The sequence below is a fragment of the Chiloscyllium plagiosum genome, unplaced genomic scaffold (genome assembly GCF_037043375.1).
Source record: "Chiloscyllium plagiosum isolate Xiang-an unplaced genomic scaffold, Cpla_swu_hap1 HiC_scaffold_31, whole genome shotgun sequence".
NCBI lineage: Eukaryota > Metazoa > Chordata > Chondrichthyes > Orectolobiformes > Hemiscylliidae > Chiloscyllium > Chiloscyllium plagiosum.
In genome coordinates this window covers 15,856,933-15,877,807 of record NW_028270169.1, presented here as the reverse complement: position 1 = coordinate 15,877,807, position 20,875 = coordinate 15,856,933, and the positions used below count along the sequence as shown (strand labels likewise).

At 40.3% G+C, this 20,875-nt stretch overlaps 1 protein-coding gene across 3 annotated transcripts in view; it reads right to left on the bottom strand.

Annotated features, from left to right (window-relative positions):
* Positions 1 to 20,875, bottom strand: part of sgsm2 (small G protein signaling modulator 2) — a 216,565-nt gene that overhangs the window by 169,650 nt on the left and 26,040 nt on the right. For all 3 annotated transcript variants that reach the window (XM_087977285.1, XM_043718289.2, XM_043718290.2), the window contains exon 2: positions 3,470 to 3,545. In XM_087977285.1, the coding sequence (XP_087833411.1) occupies positions 3,470 to 3,533 (64 nt within the window). In that variant the 5' untranslated portion in view covers positions 3,534 to 3,545. The remainder of the gene's footprint in view (positions 1 to 3,469; positions 3,546 to 20,875) is intronic.

Below are 20,875 nucleotides of genomic sequence, written 5' to 3'. Positions count from 1 at the left end.
GTAAATCTGCACTGCTTCCTGACCAAGGATAAGATATCCACCCTTGGGGCTTTAACAGATGGGGTCCAACCAGAGCCCTGTAGAGTACACACGAGCAGGCACAGAAATCACTGGCCTGGTGCTGCTCCTGGCACAGCCCAGTGACCCCAGCACTGTTGCCCTGCTCCCAACCCAAACCCACTTTCAATGGGCACTCCCGAGAACCCTGGTTCTTGGGCCATGATGTAGCTCCACCCCCATGTCCCCACTATCACTAATTTCAGGACCTGCTGACACATTTGCAACATCGTTCCTAACATTTTGTAATCCAGAAAGTTCAGGCCCTTGTTCAGAATTCTTCACTCCAGAGAAAATACTTTCTCTCTCTCTCTTGCAAACTCCTTTAATCATTTTTAACACATTTTATTTTGCATGGAGACAGTTGGCCATGGTACAGCAGTTTCCAACTAATTAGTTCTGAGTGCACTGGAGACAGCTCCATGATAACAATGCATTAGTGTACATAGCAATTTGTAGCCCTGGGGAGTTACTGGCAAACTCTTGAGGTATAGTGCATACAGCGTGAATTATTAAAAAGACAACTTGTTCTTCAATAGAAAAACATGAACAGTAGGATGCTACATCTGTCTTTTCTAATATTAAAAGGAAGCTTCTGTGGTGTAAGTTTGAAAATTCTTCAGGAATCATTTGATTAAGTAGAAATTGAGCGCTCCCAAACCCGTACCTGAAAAAGCAACCAGGTCTATTTTACATTAGTTTTCAATATTTCTAGTCATAATAGATCAAATTAAAACTATTACTCACTCTGCCAGTGGCCTTGTTGAAGAGCAAGAATCTCACATGGCCAGACTGGTCTGGTCCAACCAGGGATGGTACCTGCTGCTGAGCCCTCAAGACCTCATCTGTTCAGAGTTTTCCAAATTGCTCAACTGAGGCATTCTTACTGAGAGCTCAGTGATTTTCTCCCTCCCAATCTATGGCCATGGAGGGAACACATGACAGGGGCTCTACAATAGGTTAAATGAGCATTAAAGTTCAGGAGCTAAGGACTTGCACAAGGATGATTCTTCATTTCCGCTACTCCTTCTGTTGATTAAAATTCAGCTGTTGCATAAATTTACATTTAGTTCTGGACTTGGTGTTGATATTTATATTTGCAATAAAGTGCGGCAAAGGCTCAAAGTTGGAATAAAGATAATTCAATAATCATGATGTTAGATGGAGAATAACCATCCTGTAACCTAATGAACAAAGGCAGCCCAGAGGAAAGGGTTAGGATGAAAGTATTATGAATACTGCCGGAACACTGGAACTGTCATTGCTACAAGCTGGATACTGAGAGAATGATAACCCTTACTGTTGAGAAATTACCAAGGCACTGGTGGCTGCATTCTGTGAAGGCTGGGGAAGTATGTAAATCTTTCCCACAATGTAACAAGCTAAATATATATTTTCAGAAATTGTTCCTAGTTGATCAGAAAAACAGGAACTTCAGTCCCATAATAATATGATGATATCTGACCCACTTAAAAAAAAAATGGAAATAGGAATTTTAGAACATATGCTTTAATCAGGTTTGGACTCCAGTAAATTAAGCTGAAAACACAGTAAAGTGCAATCACCAAGTGGCCAAAGTAATAAGGTTTCACCACTACAAAATGAGCCTCAGGGTTCAGATACACTCTTTCAGCTCCTATGAGAAGTGGTGACAGTCTGCAACATAAAGTTACACAATTAGGGAAGCGGATGACTGGCATCCAAAGATTTGTTGCATCTATTTGCCAGAAATGTTAGGACCATAGATAGAAGAGTAGGCCTCACAATTCAATCCACGCTCACCCCACAATTTTGTTAGTCTTGGCAGTTCTATGCATTTAATTCCCAATCCCTTAAAAGCCTCAGTTTGACCACAAGATCGCAAGAAATAGCAAACGAAGTACGGTACTCAGTCCCACAAACTTGCTTTGCCATTCACTAGAACCATGGATGATCTGACATTCTTCACATCCACTTTCCTGAATTTCCTCTGTCACCCTCGATTCCCTGACAACCAAGAATATATTGATCTCAGCCTTAAATATACACAAGGACTCTGCCCCCACACCTCTCTGTGGCAAGCAGTTCCAATTGCTCTCAACCCTCATGAGAGAAGAAATTCCTCCTCATCTCAGCCTTAAATTGGCATCCTTTTTTCTGAGACTTTACTCTCTGGTCCTAGATACTCTCATGAAGGGGAAAACATTCTCAGCATTTAAAATAAAAACTGAAGCTGCTGGAAAAGCTCAGTAGGTCTGGCAGCATCTGCAGAGAGAAATCAAAGTTAACATTTCAGGTCCGGTGACCCTTCCACAAAACTATTCTGAGGAAGGGTCACCAGATCCGAAACGTTAACTTTGATTTCTCTCCACAGATGCTGCCAATCCTGCTGAGCTTTTCCAGCAGCTTTTGTTTTTGTTCCTGATTTACAGCATGTGCAGTTCTTTTGGTATTTATTCTCAGCATTTACCCTGTCAAGCCTTTAAGAACCCTGTTTCAATGAGATCATGTTTCATTTTCAAAACTCCAGTGAGTACAGTCCAACCTGTTTAGCCTTTGATCATAGAGAATCCTCCATTCTGGGAATATTTCTAGTGAGCCTCCTCTTCTAAAGTATCAATCATTTTGTTTAACAGGGCAAATGTTTTAGATTTTTTTTAGATTTCTTACAGTGCGGAAACAGGCCCTTCGGCCCAATCAGTCCACACCAACCCTCCGAAGATAACCCACCCAGACCCATTTTCCCTCTGACTAATGCACCTAACACTATGGGCAATTTTAGCATGGCCAATCCACCTGACCTGCACATCTTTGGATTGTGGGAGGAAACCGGAGCACCTGGAGGAAACCCACGCAGACATGGGGAGAATGTGCAAACTCCACACAGATAGGTGCCAGAGGCTGGAACTGAACCTGGGACCCTGGTGCTGCGAGGCAGCAGTGCTAACCACTGTGCCACCATGCTGATTGTGTACCCAATAAATCTTCTGATACAAAGCAAAGAAAATGTACCCAAATCCATTGAACAGTTCCACAATTACAAATTAATCTTTTGTGTACTGATACTGAGATCATGTCAACCTTTTCTTAACACAGGTATGATGTCTCAAAGCCAATAAACGTGGGTCTGGTGCATTTGAGATCTTGCCAATTTTTGGGTTGGGTAGTTAAGGCTGGGCTGGGTGATTAAAAATTCAGGAAAAGACAATCTGATAACTAGTCAATGAACCAGAGCATCGATGCAGCACCCACGCAACAAAGTAGTTAGTTATTTCACTACTCTACTAATTAAAATTCATGCACAGCTACTTTTAAAGTGTCCAATTTTTAGATGGTTGGATTTGAGACGTGCCTGTATATCTAAACTTATCTAATCATCCATTTTTAATATGCACTTTCTGACCACAAGCAAGTTGCATTTGAAGCTACTTACTACACAAGGCAATGATATGACTGCTGTCCTCATGCACAAATTTCCTGGTGACAGCTTCCTCCATGATTTGTTTCACCTGAAATAACATAAAAAGAAGACGACTTAGACAATACTTCTCTGCATGGTATTTTAAGGATCAAAGTTTATACTGATGTATAATAATTCATGAAAGAATCAATTTTTTTTTATTTTGGCTCAGGGACAATTTGGGAAGCAAGGTCTAGTTGTATTTTGCTGCAGTGGGAGTCATAATTCAGGCTGCTCTTAGATACGTCCAGATCTGCTGACCACAAACAAGTCTCTGCACAAAAATGTGTGGCAGTTCTGAGCCAGCAGTTCTGGCATCAGCCCACTCCAGACCAACAGAAATCAGCTGAAACTCTAGTCTTTTATTGCATAGAATGGAATCAGAATACAATGCAGCCTTTCCCTGTGATGTATATCACAGAAGTGATGGTTCTGTGGCAGCATTCTTCAATAGGTAACAGTTTATAAAGCACTTTGTGCAACTTTGAAATGTAATAACTGTGGGCATGCACATGATAGAAAAAAAATGTGGTACATGTGAAAGCATAATTCATATAGTTCTTAATGTTTTACTACTGTTAATGTTGTGCTCATACGCTGTTCATTTTGTCTCCGATGCTGAAACTAATTAGAATGATAGAAGAAAAGGTGAACTGTGTGTAATCCCTAGCAAAACCACAGTCACTAACCATAAAGACACAAAAGGAGACAGAAACTATGATTTCATAAAAGAAAAAAAAAGGAAAAACTGTGGACGCTGGAAATGAAACATAAACAGAAATTGCTGGTAAACTCCAGCAGGTCTGCCAGCTTTTGTGGACAGAAATCAGAGTTAATGTTTCGGGTCCAATGACCCATCTTTAGAACTGGCACCTATGTTTCATAAATGTCATTTAAAGCTTGCCTCTATCATGTGCAAGTACAAAATTACCACATTATATTTTAAAGTTGCACAAGGAGCTTATAAACACTTATCATATTGTCTCAACCAGTTATGAAGAGACAGTTCTTTGATTTCTCTTTTCCTTTAAATTTACAGCAACAACCACTCCTTCCAAATAGTCCACAGACAATTGCTTAGACAATTATTTTAAATTATAGTTTGAATCAAGTGGCTTTGGATGCTCTGTTATCCCAGCAATAGATCTCAGACTATGTTGTAACTCAGAGATATGTTCAGGATAGGAATATAAGCAGCAAATTTACATGGAACTAAAATATGAAGCTCAAGGAAATTACCTTTATAAATAAAGAAAGCAGTTGTCACTGTAGATATAGTGAACATATGTACGGAATAGGAACAGTAGACAACCATTTGGTTCCTTGAGTCTGCTCCATCGTTCAATAAGACCTCAAGTTATTTGGTGCGTGTCTAACTTCAGATCCCTATCTACTCCTGATAACCTTAATTCCCCTGCCTGACAAGAATCTATCCATGGGTCAAGATTAGGGTAGTGCTGGAAAAGCACAGCAGGTCAGGCAGTATCCGAGGAGCAGGAAAATCGACGTTTCGGGCAAAAGCCCTTCATCAGGAATTCCTGATGCATATAAATCATCCATTAAGTAAGGAGGCAAAAGCTGTACATAGTTTTAGTAGCCATCTTGATTACTTGCATACTAACTTTTTGTCACTCAGGCATCAGGACATCTAAATCCCTCTACACCCCAGCATACAGGGCAGAAGCTTAGTTTTAATTTTACTTTACAGAGACACAGGATGGAATCTTCCTGGCCACTAACCGATGTGAGCAATGACAAGGATCACCAGATTGGAAGTGGAGGATTTCCCGATGTCAAGAACAAAAAGTCCTATTTCCAATCGGGTGTCGACCTGAGTCATTTTCCACTGAAATAACACTGCTTTTTTTAGTTCTTCATGCCAAGGTGAACAACTTCACATTTTCCCACATTCTCCTACATCGATCTGATTTTTGTTCACACACTCATCTTAGCTATAACTAGCTGCAACTTCCTAATATTAGCTGTTGGCTTACAGCCATAAGCACTCAGTTTACTGTGGTTGTGAATTGTGTTCTGAGGGGGGAAGCTCCATATCTGTCAATGTGCAAGAATGGTCACCCTCTCAAACCCTGGAAAAAGAAATACAGCTCAATTTTATATATAGCACTTAGGGAATCCAACAGACCAAAGGAGAGTTTTTAAAACCTGAGCCTGTACCCCATACAGAGTCAAGTTCATGAGGAGCAAGGTGACCTCCTTCAGGAGTTCTTGCAGCACTGACACCTGACTATACAGTAACAGTGTCATTTCTACATGACAACAAAGTGGAAAATCCCTCAGCAACAGAACAGTGTGCTTTAAACTCCACCTTAAAATCACTCAACTGCAGCTGTGACCCTCCCTTAAAGCTCTATACAATGTATAATGATGAGTTAAACAATGAACCTTTCAGCCACATATTTGTCCAGTGTTGTAAAAAAAACATAGAAAATTAAATCCTCTCTTTGTTAACCAACAGCACAGCATAGCTTGAAAGAGATGAATTTGTTTCCCAGAAAACAAAGGAAAATCTGTCACTGTCAAGTAATTAGGAATTGCCTCCACTTTTGATTTATTTTTTAATTATGTTGTCAATGTTTTTAAAGCATTGTTGAATTTCTAGTTTTGGGAAAAGGAAAAATGCAACGTATTTTCTTACACTTTAAAGGTATTGGGTTTGAATTTCAGTGTGTTATTCATTATAAAAACAAACAACATGTTTAGGTGGGGGAGCAGGAACAAGGAGAGCACAGGATTTAGTGATACCCAGAGATCTACAGAGATCGAGATGCCGGCAGATAATAGGGGGCATAGATATGGTTGGAAGGTGGCTTCAATTTTGCTGAAAAGAAGCTGGAGAAAGATTTTGGTTCATCCAGTTTTTGAGTGTGGGCACACCATTTTAAATTAGATAAGGAAGGGGAGCATTACTAGCATGGATGTGGGTGCTGACATTCAGATGACCAGGTGTTAATGGGATAGTACATTGGAACCTAATCTTTATGCACTCACAAGCTTTATGTATAGAGACAGAGGGTGGAATCTTCCTAGCCATTGAACAATGGTGAGAAAGTTGGGAGAATTGCATGAGATCAGCTGTAAAGAGATACCCAACGCTAGGAACAAAATGCCCAATTTCCAACCAAGTGTTGAATGGCAAGATAAGAACCTTGCCAGTGAGTGGAGAGGGACTTATTAGCATTATTGAGGATGTTAATGCATGCACCATCTCACCTCATTGATATGCAGTTTAGAACTTGCACTGTGACAATTCCTGACACAAAAGTCAGAGTGGTAACCTGAAAACTTCAGCCCAACACTTGCTCCTCCAGCCCTTCACTTTGTACACCAGTCACATACATCTCACGGTACACAGCATGGGCAGTGACCACGCACACCACCTCGGACATCTAGGTCCCCACTGAGTTGGGTGCCAAGTTCCCTCAATCTAGCATGTCTGAAGTAATTAACAGAAACTTTGCAGCACAGTTGTGGACTATCACTGCTAGGTAGAAAGCTTTAAAGATAGTGCTGGTCCCAGGAAATCCCAGCACTGGAAGCCAATACTTCCAACAGCAGTGTGTGTGAATATGACAAGTGGAACAACATGAGGGAGTGATGTAGAACTAATTAGGCTAGTCTGGAAGATAGTAGAGAAAACCCTACCAAGGTTTGTAAAGAGAAATCCTGCAAGAAATGCATCAAAAATGACACTTTGCCAATTCCTGCGAAGATTCAGCCTGTGACATATGCATCCATATGCAAACATGTTTTCTCAATCAATAGTCAGCATCTGAATGAATCATAGGATCCCTATAGAGGTCAATCAGGAGAAACTGAGGACTACAGATGCTGGAGATCAGAGTCAAAAAGTGTGGTGCTGGAAAAGCACAGCCAGTCAGGCAGCATCTGAGGAGCAGGAGAGTTGACGCTGCAAACGTAAGCTCTTCATTCCTGGTGAAGAGGTTATGCTCAAAATGTCGACTCTCCTGCTCCTTGGATGATGCCTGACTGACTGTGCTTTTACAGCTCCACATGTTTTGAGATAGAGGCTATTCAGCCCATCATCGAGTCTGCACTGACTCTCCGAAGAGCATCTCACTTAAACCCGCTCCTTCACTCTATCCCCATAACCCCACATTTACCGTGGTCGATCTACCTAGCCTGCACATCTTTGGACTGTGGGAGGAAACAGGAGCACCCAGCAGATATGGGAGAAGATGCAAACTCCACACATATAGACAGTCACCCAAGGCTGGCATCAAACCCAAGTCCCTAACGTTGTGACACAGCAGTGTTAATTACTGTGTCATGTCACCCCTTGGGCCACACCTGCAATTAAGACGAATTTATACACAATTAAAATGGGAGTTAACCCATGATTTCAGGATATCATAGTGTTTAGCATGAAAAATGTAAAGGTGAAGGTGATCTAAGGATAACCTCCTCGTGGCACACTCACACTAACATGCAGACAGAAGAGATACTCTCAAAAGCAAAATAATTACATTGAAACAAAAGGAGCATAACCGTAGAAATAAGTGCTATGGTGATAGACTTGCAGTAGCTTGCAAAAAGGAGAATTTTGTAAATTTATTGAACAATGTATGTCTTTAGATTGGCACCTAACTAATCAAGGGAATTTGAAAGCATGACATCTGGCCCAAGGTCCTTTTTGAGAACTACACAATGCAAATTGAGATGATTTCTAAAAAAACATACATTCACTGAATAAAGAGAATTTCTGTGTACTGTCTGAAGAGGAGCAGTTTAAAAAGATGCTATCCTCAATATCACAGACTGTTGCTGCCTATAAACTGTTTAGCATCTACCAAGCTGTTCGGCTTAATAAAGGCAAGGTTACAAACACCAGACAATGAAGCTTCAAATAGCAATAAAATAATAAGTCTTTACAAATATTTGCTTTTGGCACTAACATGCAGGTGCAGGGAGAGCCCCATATTGCTACGCATTGAACACATCCAAGATTTTTTACAGCCCAATTTCACTTGTGCTTTGTAATAATCAAACATTTATGATAGTTAGAAATATATTTCATTTGCAAAATCTCACACATCTTGATCCATAGTTTGTGATAATTCAATTACAACTCAAACTGCATGTTAGATTATAGCAAAACACAAGTGAAATGCTGGGACGGGCAGCGATTCTGTAAACACAGTCAAAGTATCATTCAACTGAGTTAATTGAAAAATGCTTTTGACTCCTGAAGGTGACTGCTCAGGTGGTGGCAGTTTTCCATCATTAAGATAGGGGCATACAGGGTATTGGTGTCAATATTATTGCCACCCTTTGAGACTAGCTATAAATTGTCGTGGCATAAAAACCCAGCTGCTCAGCACCTTCAGAGAGTGAAATCAGGACACACAGCATCTCAACGGTCAGCGAAACCCTGTCTGGAGAAATTAAAAACAGTCACAGAATGGACTTAAGTAAAAGAAACCAGCATAGATCAGTGTGTACACTGCTGCATTAAAAAATTAACTACACAAAGATGGAACCATGTAAACCTGCACATTCTGGAAATCTAAAGCAGGCCAACATCTGGATTAAGAAAAGATGAGTGAATGGTTCAGACGAATGTCTTGTGAAAATGAATTGTAGATTCAAAAGCTAGATACAGCAATGGGTGTCTTTGAAATTGTTGCTTCTCAAAAACATCTGCTTCACTAATAAACTTTCTGGACGGTTATCTGATATCATTACTCAGTTTAGCCTCAAGACTGTATGACCCACAAGAATGGGTCGGCTTATAACTGCCCTTTGAAATGGCCTAAAAAGCTTCTCAGTAAAAGGTAATAAATGCCAGCCTTTCCTGTAACACAGTTAAGAAAGGGTGGTTAAGAAAGCATATAGGACATTTGCCTTTGCCAAAGATTCTAGGAATGCGAGGTTATATTGGAGATGTGCAGAACTTTGGTTAGGCAACAGCAGGATTATAGTTTGCAGTTCTGGTCACCGCACTACAAGGAGGATGTGATTGCACTGCAGAGCAGATTCACCAAGATTATTGTCTGGGATGGAACAGATTAGCAATGAAGAGTGGCTGGATAGGCTTGGGTTGTTTTCTTTCGAGCAGAAAAGGCTGGGGGAGGTTGGTGGTGGTGGTGGTACCTAATTGAGGGATATATCATGGAGGGGCCTGGACAAGTGGATAGAAAGCAGATGTTCCCCTTAGTTGAATGGTCAATAACACAGAGACATAAGATGAAATGATTTGAAGAAAAATCTTTTCACCCAGTATATGGTGAGAATCTGGAATGCAGAAGTGAGAAACCTCACAATCTTCAAGTATTTGGATGAACACTTGAAATATCATAACATTCAAGCTATGGGCCTTGTGTTGGAAAATGGAATTGTTACAGATATGAAGGGCCTCTTTTGTCTTGTATGACTATGATATGAGGAGTTAAAAACCAAGGTATGAGGGAATAACACAGCACCACCAACATAATGAATAAAGTTCTTTTTTAAATTCACTCTCAGGAAATGGGCATCACTGGAAAGATCAGCTCCCATGATGATCTGAGAAATTGCTGAGAAATCTTTTTTAATCCATACAGGCCATGTAGCAAGATGCTCCAATTCAATACTTCAGAAGGCCTTGAACAGACAGGTGTAGTCCAGATCTGAAAAGGAATCAATGCCATAAAACAACATACAGGATGCATACAGATATAGAATGCCATTCAAATATTGCTTGGTGGATGCAAGACATGAACACATCTGGACCTTGTTCAGTAATCATGGTCATGTAGCTTCACTTTTTGTTGTGCTTTCTGTCACTGGGAATGAATATGTGTTATTGGTCATCGATGTAAGGCTATTGCCTAGCATAACATCTTCAGTAGCAGAGTCGTCATCCTGAGGGAAGGGGTGATTGATAATATGCAGTTTGGATACATCACCTATTTTTCCCACAGAACTTGACCATTGCTCATTATAACATCATATGATCTAGGCTAAACAAAATGAAACAGTATCTTTCCTTGAACTCACATACGTGTGTGAAAATTTGAACTATTACACTTTGCCAAGTTGGGTGAACTGTCAGCTTGTTCATTGATCACATTCTTGTTCTATTTTCTCCCTTCTTTCCCACAGTGCATTGTGCAGATATGTTTGGGTGGATAGTGGGTAGGAAGTAAAAGCTGTAAGGTTCTATCTCCCAAACATAAGAGATGCTGGCAAGGATAGACCAGTGCCGAGACATGTAGCATGTCATTTTAACACAATTTAGGCAAGGCACTTGATATTTAATGATCATACATTTTATGGTATGAACAGTGCAGTCAGTGAGACTGTTTGATTGATAGTAACAAGTACAGGAGGTAATAGGCAAAAGTGGATACTGCAGATATTGGAGATTAGAGTCAAAATTAGAGTGGTGCTGGAAAAGCACAGCAGGCCAGGCAGCATCCAAGAAGCAGGAAAATCAACATTTTGGGCAAAAGCCCTTCTACAGGAGGAAAAATACTGAATACCAGCATTTCCTGCATACTTTGGAAAGGTGCACTTGTGTACCGCTGACCGCTAACAGTGCTTTTGAGGTACACCAAATGTACTGAATATGGCTATCAATGTGTCAACAATCATTGATATAGTGGTATCTCTGATCTGTCACACTAAAGGGAATTTGTTGAAATAGTCGGCAACCAAAGTATAATTGTGGAAATTGAAAATATTAATTGCATTTTTGCGCAATAGCTCATAAAGAATTTCATGCGAAAAAGATGTTCTCTCAATTATTGAAGTTGATAAAATTAATATGTAGCACATAACTTGATTAATTGATTACTGTCCTTATTAATGCCATGTCAATATATTAATTTGTGCTCTAATTTCTTGTTTAATTTTGCATCTATGTAGCCTCCATGTATGTGGTCTGGCATGTCTTAACGTAGAGCTTATGGAAGTATGACAGGTGTGCCTTAGAAAGTTACATTCTAGGAGAGTCCTAGTTAGTATACAAATGACCAGAATGAAACCTATTGAGTGTATTCAGGCCACCTGGTAATGACTCTTGAGCTGTTGTAACTGGCCATCATCTGACATAGTTTACTAAATCTGCTGCACTTGCCGTAAACAAAGCATATCAGATCAATGTAGCAATCTGGAATTTCTGCTGTTGCAATAGGTTTGTTACTTCATGGATCCAAATATTAGGTCAATCTGTTTCAACTACGTAAAAGTTTTGGGTATCAACTAATAGCAACTGATGAAAACAGTGCTTACATAGTGAGTACCTGGCATCTGGAATGCATTCCTGAGCATGTGGTTGAGAATGATTTAATAAAACAAAAGGACAATTATCTGAGGAAAAACATTTTGCAGCATTACAGGGGAAACATTAGGGAATGGGATTAGGTGAGTTGCACACTCCGTATGTTGAGACACAATGTGCTGAATGGTCATAGCACAGAAAGAGGCCATTTTATGGTTGTCCAGGCCTCTAGACTATTTGTACAGTCACAACCACAGCTAGTACATAAGTGTTTTAAGATCATTTGAAAAGCTGTCTACACAAATTTCCTTACTGTAGAGACCAGATTTTATCTAATGGAAACAAAGTTTTTCAACTCTGTACAAGTGGTTTGACCTGAAGGTCAGTATTCCATTTTACTCCCAAACATATAACATTTATTTGTCAAGAGATTCAAAGTAATTAATGAATCCTAATTGCTTGAACATGGCTTAGAAGTTACATTTTAAAAATCTCATACTGCGCAATCCCTTAAAACACAAACTTAGAAGCACAATACCTCATGGAATCAGGTTATACCCATAGGATTAAGCGCCAGGGGTGCAGGGTCAGAGGTATTCTGTCACTTGTTCAAACAAACAGTTGTCAATCTTACCCACATTGAGAGAGAAACAACTGGTGGTGGTTTAATCGGAGGGTCACCATGCCTCAGGCAAGGGGAGAGGTTGAGAAGGCAGGACCTTCATGGTTATCTCAGATGGTGTGGGACCTGTTGGTGTCACCCTGTATCACAAACCAGCCACCAGTCAACTGAGCCCACAGTAATGTAACAAAGTTCTGAATGGAAGGCCAGGAAGATCTTTTAAAAAAAAAGAGGGGACAATTAGAGGTCAGTATGATCAATATGTTGCACACACCTAGTGGTTGGTTTCAATGCAGATGGGGGTTAGGTCCTAGGTCTTCTGACATATTAGACACATTCCTACTCCTTTGCTATGAGCTTTGGTATCAGCCATACGTTTAATTGTATGATGTTCTCCAGGCCATTACAATATTATGTTTAAAATTCACGGAAGTGGTGGAAGCTGGTACAATTACAGCATTTAAAAGGCATTTGGATGGGTATATGAATAGGAAGGATTGGAGGGACATGGGCCGGGTGATGGCAGGTAGGTCTAGATTGGGTTGGGATAACTAGTCGGCATGGACAGGTTGGACCGAAGGGTTTGTTTCCATGCTGTACATCTCTATGACTCTATATAACTGTGGTCTTTGCTGAATCAGACTATCCCCCTCAATTTTCCTTTTAAAATAGATGTGACTACTTGTGCCTGTGTTCACAGTTAGAAGGGACCAAATCCTTACTAACAAAGTCAGTGTAAGATGTTTAACTTGTCTCAGCAATTAATAATGACTTGATTATTTACCATTTATAGGAAGGCAAGATCAAAGCTCATCATTAGCATGGTAACCATCAATTGTTTCAGTCTTTTTGAATGAAGGGAACAAAATTTTCTTTAAAATTCAAAAATTTGAAATATTTATTGTTCTCCAAATACTTTTTTTAAAAAAATATTCAAAAGTCCTGATGTGTGATCGGTGTCTTTCCCGAACCCACCCAAAGTCCCCAACCAGAGGTTAAGAATTTTACAAGAAAATGCAATGTGAAAGTCTCACACCTTAGATTTATTTTTATTCACTCACTGTCTGGCTAAGCATTTATTGCTCGCTACTAGTTGACCTTGTGAAGGTGGTGAGCTGCCTTCTTGAACCGTTCCATTTGATGTAGGTAGACCAAGGTGCTGTTTATGAGCGAGTTCCAGGGCTCTGATCCAATGACATTGAAGGAATGGAGAAACATTTTCAAGTTTGAATGGCGAGTGGCTTGGAGGGAAACTTGCAGGTCATGTTGTTCCATAAATGTCCTCTATTCTTTTCTAGATGATGGAGGCCGTAGGTTGGGAAGGTATTGTCCAAGGCATTTTGATGCATTTCTGCAGTGCATCTTACAAATGCTGCACATTGCTGCAGCTGAGCTTCAGTGGTGGAGGGACTGAACACTTGTAGATGTGGTACCAATCAAGTAGGCTGTTTTGTCCTGGAGGATGTCAAGCTTGAGTGTTGTTGGAACCACACTCATCCAGGCATAATCCATCACACTCTTAACTTTGGCCTCACAGATCATGAATAGGCTTTGGGGAGCCAGGAGGTACATCACTCACTGTAAGATTCCTAGCTTCTGGCCTGATACACAGTGCATATGCACAACTACCAATCCTCCAAGAACAATGGAGATGCCATGTCACTATTTGAAGAAGAACAGGGAAGTTGTCCCAGCCTGCAGTCAACATAATTTAGAAAGAACAGATTAGCTGGTCACTTATTTCATTTGTTTGTTGCACCTTGTTGTGCATAAAGCCATTCTGTAACTATGACAACATTACAAAAGTACTTGATCAACAGTAAAGTTTTTGTTTTGAATATCCTAGTTCCACAAAAAACTCTAAACAAACACAAGTTATTTCTTTAACACATTTGACTTCTCCTTCCCAGCATCCTCAATCCTAAAATCCAAGTTGTGCCATCTCCAATTCACTGTGTCCATTCATTCCTAGATTTTGCTTTCTTGATTTATTTGATCTTCATGTCTTTTGGTATTCTGGTACAGTATCTCAACCTGGGTGGCATTTTGAAATATGAAACTTGACCCATTCAAATCTGTCAAGGAAGGCAAAAAGACTCCTAACGTAATTCCTACCAAAAAATTCAGTAACTGCAGCATTTTCACCAAACTTTGCTGCAAGTCAAAGACAATGCAGACATATTTACATGCATTTGTGTGCATTACCCAAGCATAACACAACCATCTTGGCTCCCATTCTACAACTATGACAACATTACAGCACAAAAATGTTTGACTGTCATTAAGTCTGTTTTTGAATATCCTGTTTCCAAAAAGGCACCAAGATGGTGGCACTGGCAAGGAAGGCAGCGTTTGTGTTCCTGGACCTGTCCAGCCCAGCCCAGGTGGCCACTTCCTTCCTTCTTTCCCAACCCTTTTTGTCTTCTTTCTTTTTCTTCATCATCATCTCATCAACGGTAGTGGAGAAGGTGACATTGCAGAGTTGAGCAGCCAGAGTGGAACTCTTGCTGAGGCAAAAGCCTGACCTGGCAGCAAAGCCAGGGACTCTTGATTATGGTAGGCCTAGAGCGGGGACTCTAGTTATGGTGAGGTGGCAGCGGAGCCAGAGTCTCCTGGTTGTGGGGCCAGCATGGCACCCAACATTGGCGGCCTGTCAGAGAGGTGGGCCCAGTGATGAATAGACAGCACCTAAAGAGCGACAACTCTAATGTTGGTGGGTCCAGCACAGGTGGCAGTCTGGATGTTGGTCGTCGGCTGGCTCAGGGCTCATGCTGGAGGTGGCAGAACAATGATGGACTTTCTGTCAGCTTCATCTTTGATCCTTTTTATTCTTAAAATGATCAAATGGTGCCAGATTTTGGCAACAGTTGAAGCTTTCCATTGTATTTTATTGTGCTGTTCACTGTGGAGGACAAGTTGACAATAAAATCATTCATTTCCAATCCAGCACACCAGAATCCAGGCAGGACACAGAGGGTGAGAACATGACTTCAGTTCTAAAATTTGCTATGTTTATAAAGGTTCCCTGAAAATCTTGTTAATTATCACCAATGTCATCACTGCGCCAAGATAAGTTGAAAACAAATAATTCAAAACATTGACACTTTAGTCTTTTGTTTACAATTTTCCAATAGACCACCAATGAGCACAGCAATGGGGCAGATGTCAAACTTACATACAATGGCACAGCAATATTTAATATTCCCCAATTCCAACATAAATGGCTTATAAATTCCAAATCTCAGAAATTATGTAAAGAACTCCCTAACATACCTCACAACTTCTGTTTTGTATGCCTCATATTGACAGTCAGAGACAGCATTTAAAGTGCATAGACCGTATATTAGGTAGCGATGTTCCTGGAACGTAAAATAAAAACACAGGAAAGCTTGCACATCATATCTCAAAATATGTTTAAAGAACTTCACATAAAATAAATTAATTTGAAGTGCAGTGAGCATTGTTAATTGTTAAGGCAAATGCAGCAGCCAATTTACTAGAGATAGGCCTCACATAACACTAACGATGTGGATGGCCTGTTCATGGCCTTTAGTGATATTCGTTCAAAGAGAAAGAATGGTGAAAGCGCTTAGAAAAATCATTAATTCACAAATTGCAGCCAAGGAATTGGGATCGCCCACTGAATCACTGAACCATTAGAAAAGATCTTGTTAAGTGCTCTGACTTTACAAAAGTCAAGAACACAAAGATTCATTACAGCAAACGATTGGCATGGAGTACAATGTTGTCTATGTTTAAAAGCAGACCTATTTTTCTTGAAGCAGTGGCTACATGCACTTTGACAAACATATTTAAAACCTGAAATCAAATCAAATTCCTGTCTTTCACATCTATTTCATTTTTCTTCTACAAATATAACTCTTGTAAAGATCTGCATGCTCAATTAACACAAACAGTACTGCAGCATAACAGACTAGATGCATCAAAATGATTTCTCACTAAACCGCTATGTAAAAGTCTTCATCAAAAGCAATTTAGCTAAATTAATCTGACATCACTGGCTGACTGAATCAGGTGGTGCTTTACTCATTTTCCTCAAAGGGAAGAGTAATTATATCTTATTACACTATTGACTTGCCTGTACAAAAGCCCCATTTACAACTTGCTTAATTCATTCGTGGGACATGGGTATTGCTGGCTCGTCAAACAATTATTGCACCGATCTAATTATTATTTTTTTAACTAGATTACTTACAGTGTGGAAATTGCTCTTCAAAAGACAGTGGTCAGCCACCTCTTAAGCCACTGCAGTCCATATGGTGCAGGTATACCCACAGTGATGTTAAGTGAAAAACTCCAGAATTTTGACAAGTGACGGTGAAAGAAGAGCAGTTTATTTCAAGAATGACATGTGTTGACTTGGAGAACTAAGACATAGTGGTGCTCCCATGCATCTGCTGCCCCTGTTCTTCCAATGAAAGGCATCAATGTATCTATACATTAAAATAGCAACATTTCAAAAGATGGTTGCAAAGCACTTTGGGATATCCTGTGTCTTGAGAGGTGCTATATAAAATGCAAGTTTTCCTGACTACTGTAAGGTGTCTGTCTTTCAGATCCTGCCAGTGGGAGTCTAGGTTCATTTTTAAAGGGTCAGACTTCACTACCACAACACCATGGATCTGCAGATAATACAATTGGCAGCCTGCCAGTTTTGGATCACTACAACATCCCAGGCTGTTGGTGTTTACAGAAGGGGTTTGTTTCTGTTTTTGTTCTTTCAAGGGATATGGGTGTCACTGGCTAAGCCAGCATTGACTGTCATCCCTAATTGCCCTGGCAAAGATAGAAACTAGAGGCAATAGTCAGCTATTCGGCCCTGCAAACCTGCTTCATCATAGAGTATGATCATGGCTGATCCTCTATCACAATGCAAGATGCCTCTTGAACCACTGTAGTCCTTGAAGTGTAAGGAAACCCACACAGTGCTTTTAGGAAAGGACTCCTAGGATTATGATCCAGCAAAAAATGAAGGACCACTTATATAGTTCTGCGAGAGGTGATGGCCTACTACCATTACCACTATTCATCCACAGAACTAGGTCAAATTCTACAAAGGAAGATGGTGGAATTTAAATTCAATAAGAATCTGCAATGAAGAATCTAATCTTAACCACGAAACTATTTTTGATTATCAGAAAATCCCACCTGGATTGCTAATGTCCTTTAGGGAAGGAAATGCACAAGTCTTACCTGGTCATGCTTACAAGTGGCTCCAGACCCACAGCAAATTGGTTGACTCTTAATTGCCCTCTGAAACAGTCTAGCAATCCATTCAGTTATAACAATTGCTAATCTATAGCATCTGGTCTACAACAGTTCAAAACAGCAGCTCTCCACCACCAAGGGCAACAAATGCTGGCCCAGCCAGCAATACCCAATTCCCACAAATGATTATTTTTAAAAATATAGTTCCCAGTAATGATGTTGTGTAAGTTGGAGAGGAACTCGCAGCTGATGCCATTCCCATACATCTGCTGCCTCCTTCTACATGCAGTGATTGTAGGTTTGGAAGGTGCTGTTGAAAGAGCCTTGGTGAATTATTGCAGAGCATCTTGTAAATTGTACAGACTGGTGCCACAGTGCGTTGGCCAGGGAGTGAATGTTAAAAGTTGTGGTTGGTGTCCCAATCAAACGGCTTCTTTGTGCTGGATGGTGTTGAGATTCTTGAGTATTGTTGGAGATTAATGGTGAGCAAACTATCACACTCCCTGCTTGAGTTTTGTAGATGGTGAACAGGCACTGGGATATCAGAAGGCAGGTTGCTCACTACAAAGTTTCTAGCTTCTAACCTGCTGTTGTAGCCACAATATTTATATATTTGATCCAGTTCAGTTTCTGGTCAAACATAACCCCTAGATATTGATAGTGGAGGATTCAGTGATAGAAATGCCAGTGAATGCCAGTGGCTGATGGTTAGCTTTTTTCCTGTTGGAGATAGTTATTGCCCAATACTTGTGGCACAAATGTTGCTTGCCACTTATCAGTCCAAACCTAGATGGTGTCCACATCTTGCTACATATTGACACACAGCAACATCTGAGTCATCACAAATGGCAGTAGACATTACGTGATGATGATGAGCATCCTAACATCTGACCTTACAATGGCAGGTTGTTAATGAAGCAGCTGGAGATGGTTCATCCCCGAGGAACTCCTTTATTGATGACCTGGCACTGCGATGATTGACCTCCAACAACTACAATGACCTTTCCTTCTGCTATATACGACTCCAACCAGCAAGCACAGGAAGACTGCCATATCTGCGCAGTTGGTTTACCACAACCAATACATTACATGGAACATTCCAGAACCAGGAACCAGTGGGCTGCCGGGGAGGTAAACCTCCCAGTTAAATGATTGGGTTCACTACTATCCAGAGTTTTGGGCTTCCATGGTAGGTATTCCCCACGGATACGAGGGGACAACTGTATTGCCACTGATTCCCTTTGAATGAAGAATGGGTTCCCATTGCAGAAGAAGCCAAGATTACAAGTTTTATTTTGCTAGGCTGTAAAGTTTGGGAATCTTTAGTCCACATTACCCTGTTATAACAATCACTCACTCCAGTAGTGATTGATTGGCTGTAAAACACTTTAGATCATCACTTGTCATGAAAGGCACTGTATAAATACAAGTCCTTCTTTACCCAATAAAACTGGGTGAAACATGTACGATGCTTTCTCTGCACAGTTGTCCTTATAATTGTAGCCATGATGTGGAAATGCCAGTGTTGGACTGGGACAGACAAAGTTAATCACACAACACTAAGTTTATTTGAAAGTACAAGGTTTCAGAGCACTACTCCTTCGTCAGGTAGCTAGTGGGGCACAATCTCAAGGCAGTCAGTCCATGTGACATTTTATAAATTCCTACTTTGGAAATTGAACATCTGACTCAAGATTAGGATGCAGACAGACTCTAACCCCACACCTTTAATGCATTGTCTGAGCTGAGATGTCACTTTTTTTAATACTGATAAAACCTTAAGATTTGTTGGGTCTGTGACTTGAAAAAAGTTCGAGATTTACATATTAATCAATTGAAACCTTCATCCCAATTCTGAGTGGTTAAAGACTTAACAGCAATCTAGGTTTGTTTATACATCACATCAGTTGTATGACAATTTGATCTTTTGCTATAAATTCTGTGTCCTATGATCCTGCCCCACTAGCTACCTGATGAAGGAGCAGCGGCCTGAATACTTGCACTTACAAATAAACCAGTTGGACTATAACCTGTTGTTGTATGATTTTTAAATTAGAATTACAATTAGGCTCAGACCTATATGCATAGGACCCAGATTTGCACATTGAAAGGGTGTAGTTCTTGAAATGGACTGAATACTTCAGTTGGCCAGCATGCATTCCCCTTGGTGATTGCATGGACTGGAGTGTTGTTGTAAATGGGGCATTATGTCATCATTGACTTACTACTGCCTGATTACACTAAGGCCACCCAAAGTAAAATCTCACCCGTCTTAAATAGAAAAGGTGTCAATCTTTCTTTCAGCATGGCAGGCAAGGATATTCCTCAGAGATGCTCCAAATCGACTGTTGCAATTTTACTGGAATCACTTCAAACACAGTGGTGTCAAAACTAGTGTAAGCAAGTCTAAGGAATTTCCCTGCTTTAAACAAATGAAAGCCATCCTTATCAAATTTCAGATTTGCAGGTCAAAGACAGGCTGTCTGTTGGAAAGCAAGTCAGATAGTTTGATCTGTAAAATAAGGGGTCTATGCTACAGACAAAATTCAAAAATAGCCATTTTTTAAGACCAAGTGTGGGACACAATGTTTAGTAATATTTCATGCAATTTTCTACACATTGATATTGGTAACTGAAAACATTATCTTCGGAGACTCAGATGAGCGTTTTCCCTGTAATCGTTAAACATATCTAGATATCTGAAATCTTTGCTTTAGAATTACCTGTGTGGAAACAGGCCCGCCGAAGCGTAACCCACCCATACCCCTACATTTACCCCTTACCTAACACTACGGGCAATTTAGCATGGCCAATTCACCTGACCTGCACATCTTTGGACTGTGGGAGGAAACCGGAGCACCCGGAGGAAACCCACGCAGACACGGGGAGAACGTGCAAACTCCACACAGTCAGTCGCCTGAGACGGGAATTGAACCCGGGTCTCTGGCGCTGTGAGGCAGCAGTGCTAACCACTGTACCAACCTGCCGCCCATGAAGATTATGAAGATCGAAATCCATTAAAAACTGATGTCATTTAACAATTGCTGCAAAAACTACATCTTGGAAAGATATTTAATGCAGACTGATTTTATCACATTTATTTATTACTGTAGTCTCAGTATTTGAAGTATTTTACTGCTCCATATATAAAACAATATTAAATTCTAGTTTAAAATCATTGGTCTGGTGGTGTATTTTCTGCCTTTGAAAGCAATAAGGAAAACATTGTGGGTAGTGGGTTATCAATTCAGAAACCTGACCTACTAACCCAGAGAAGGTATTT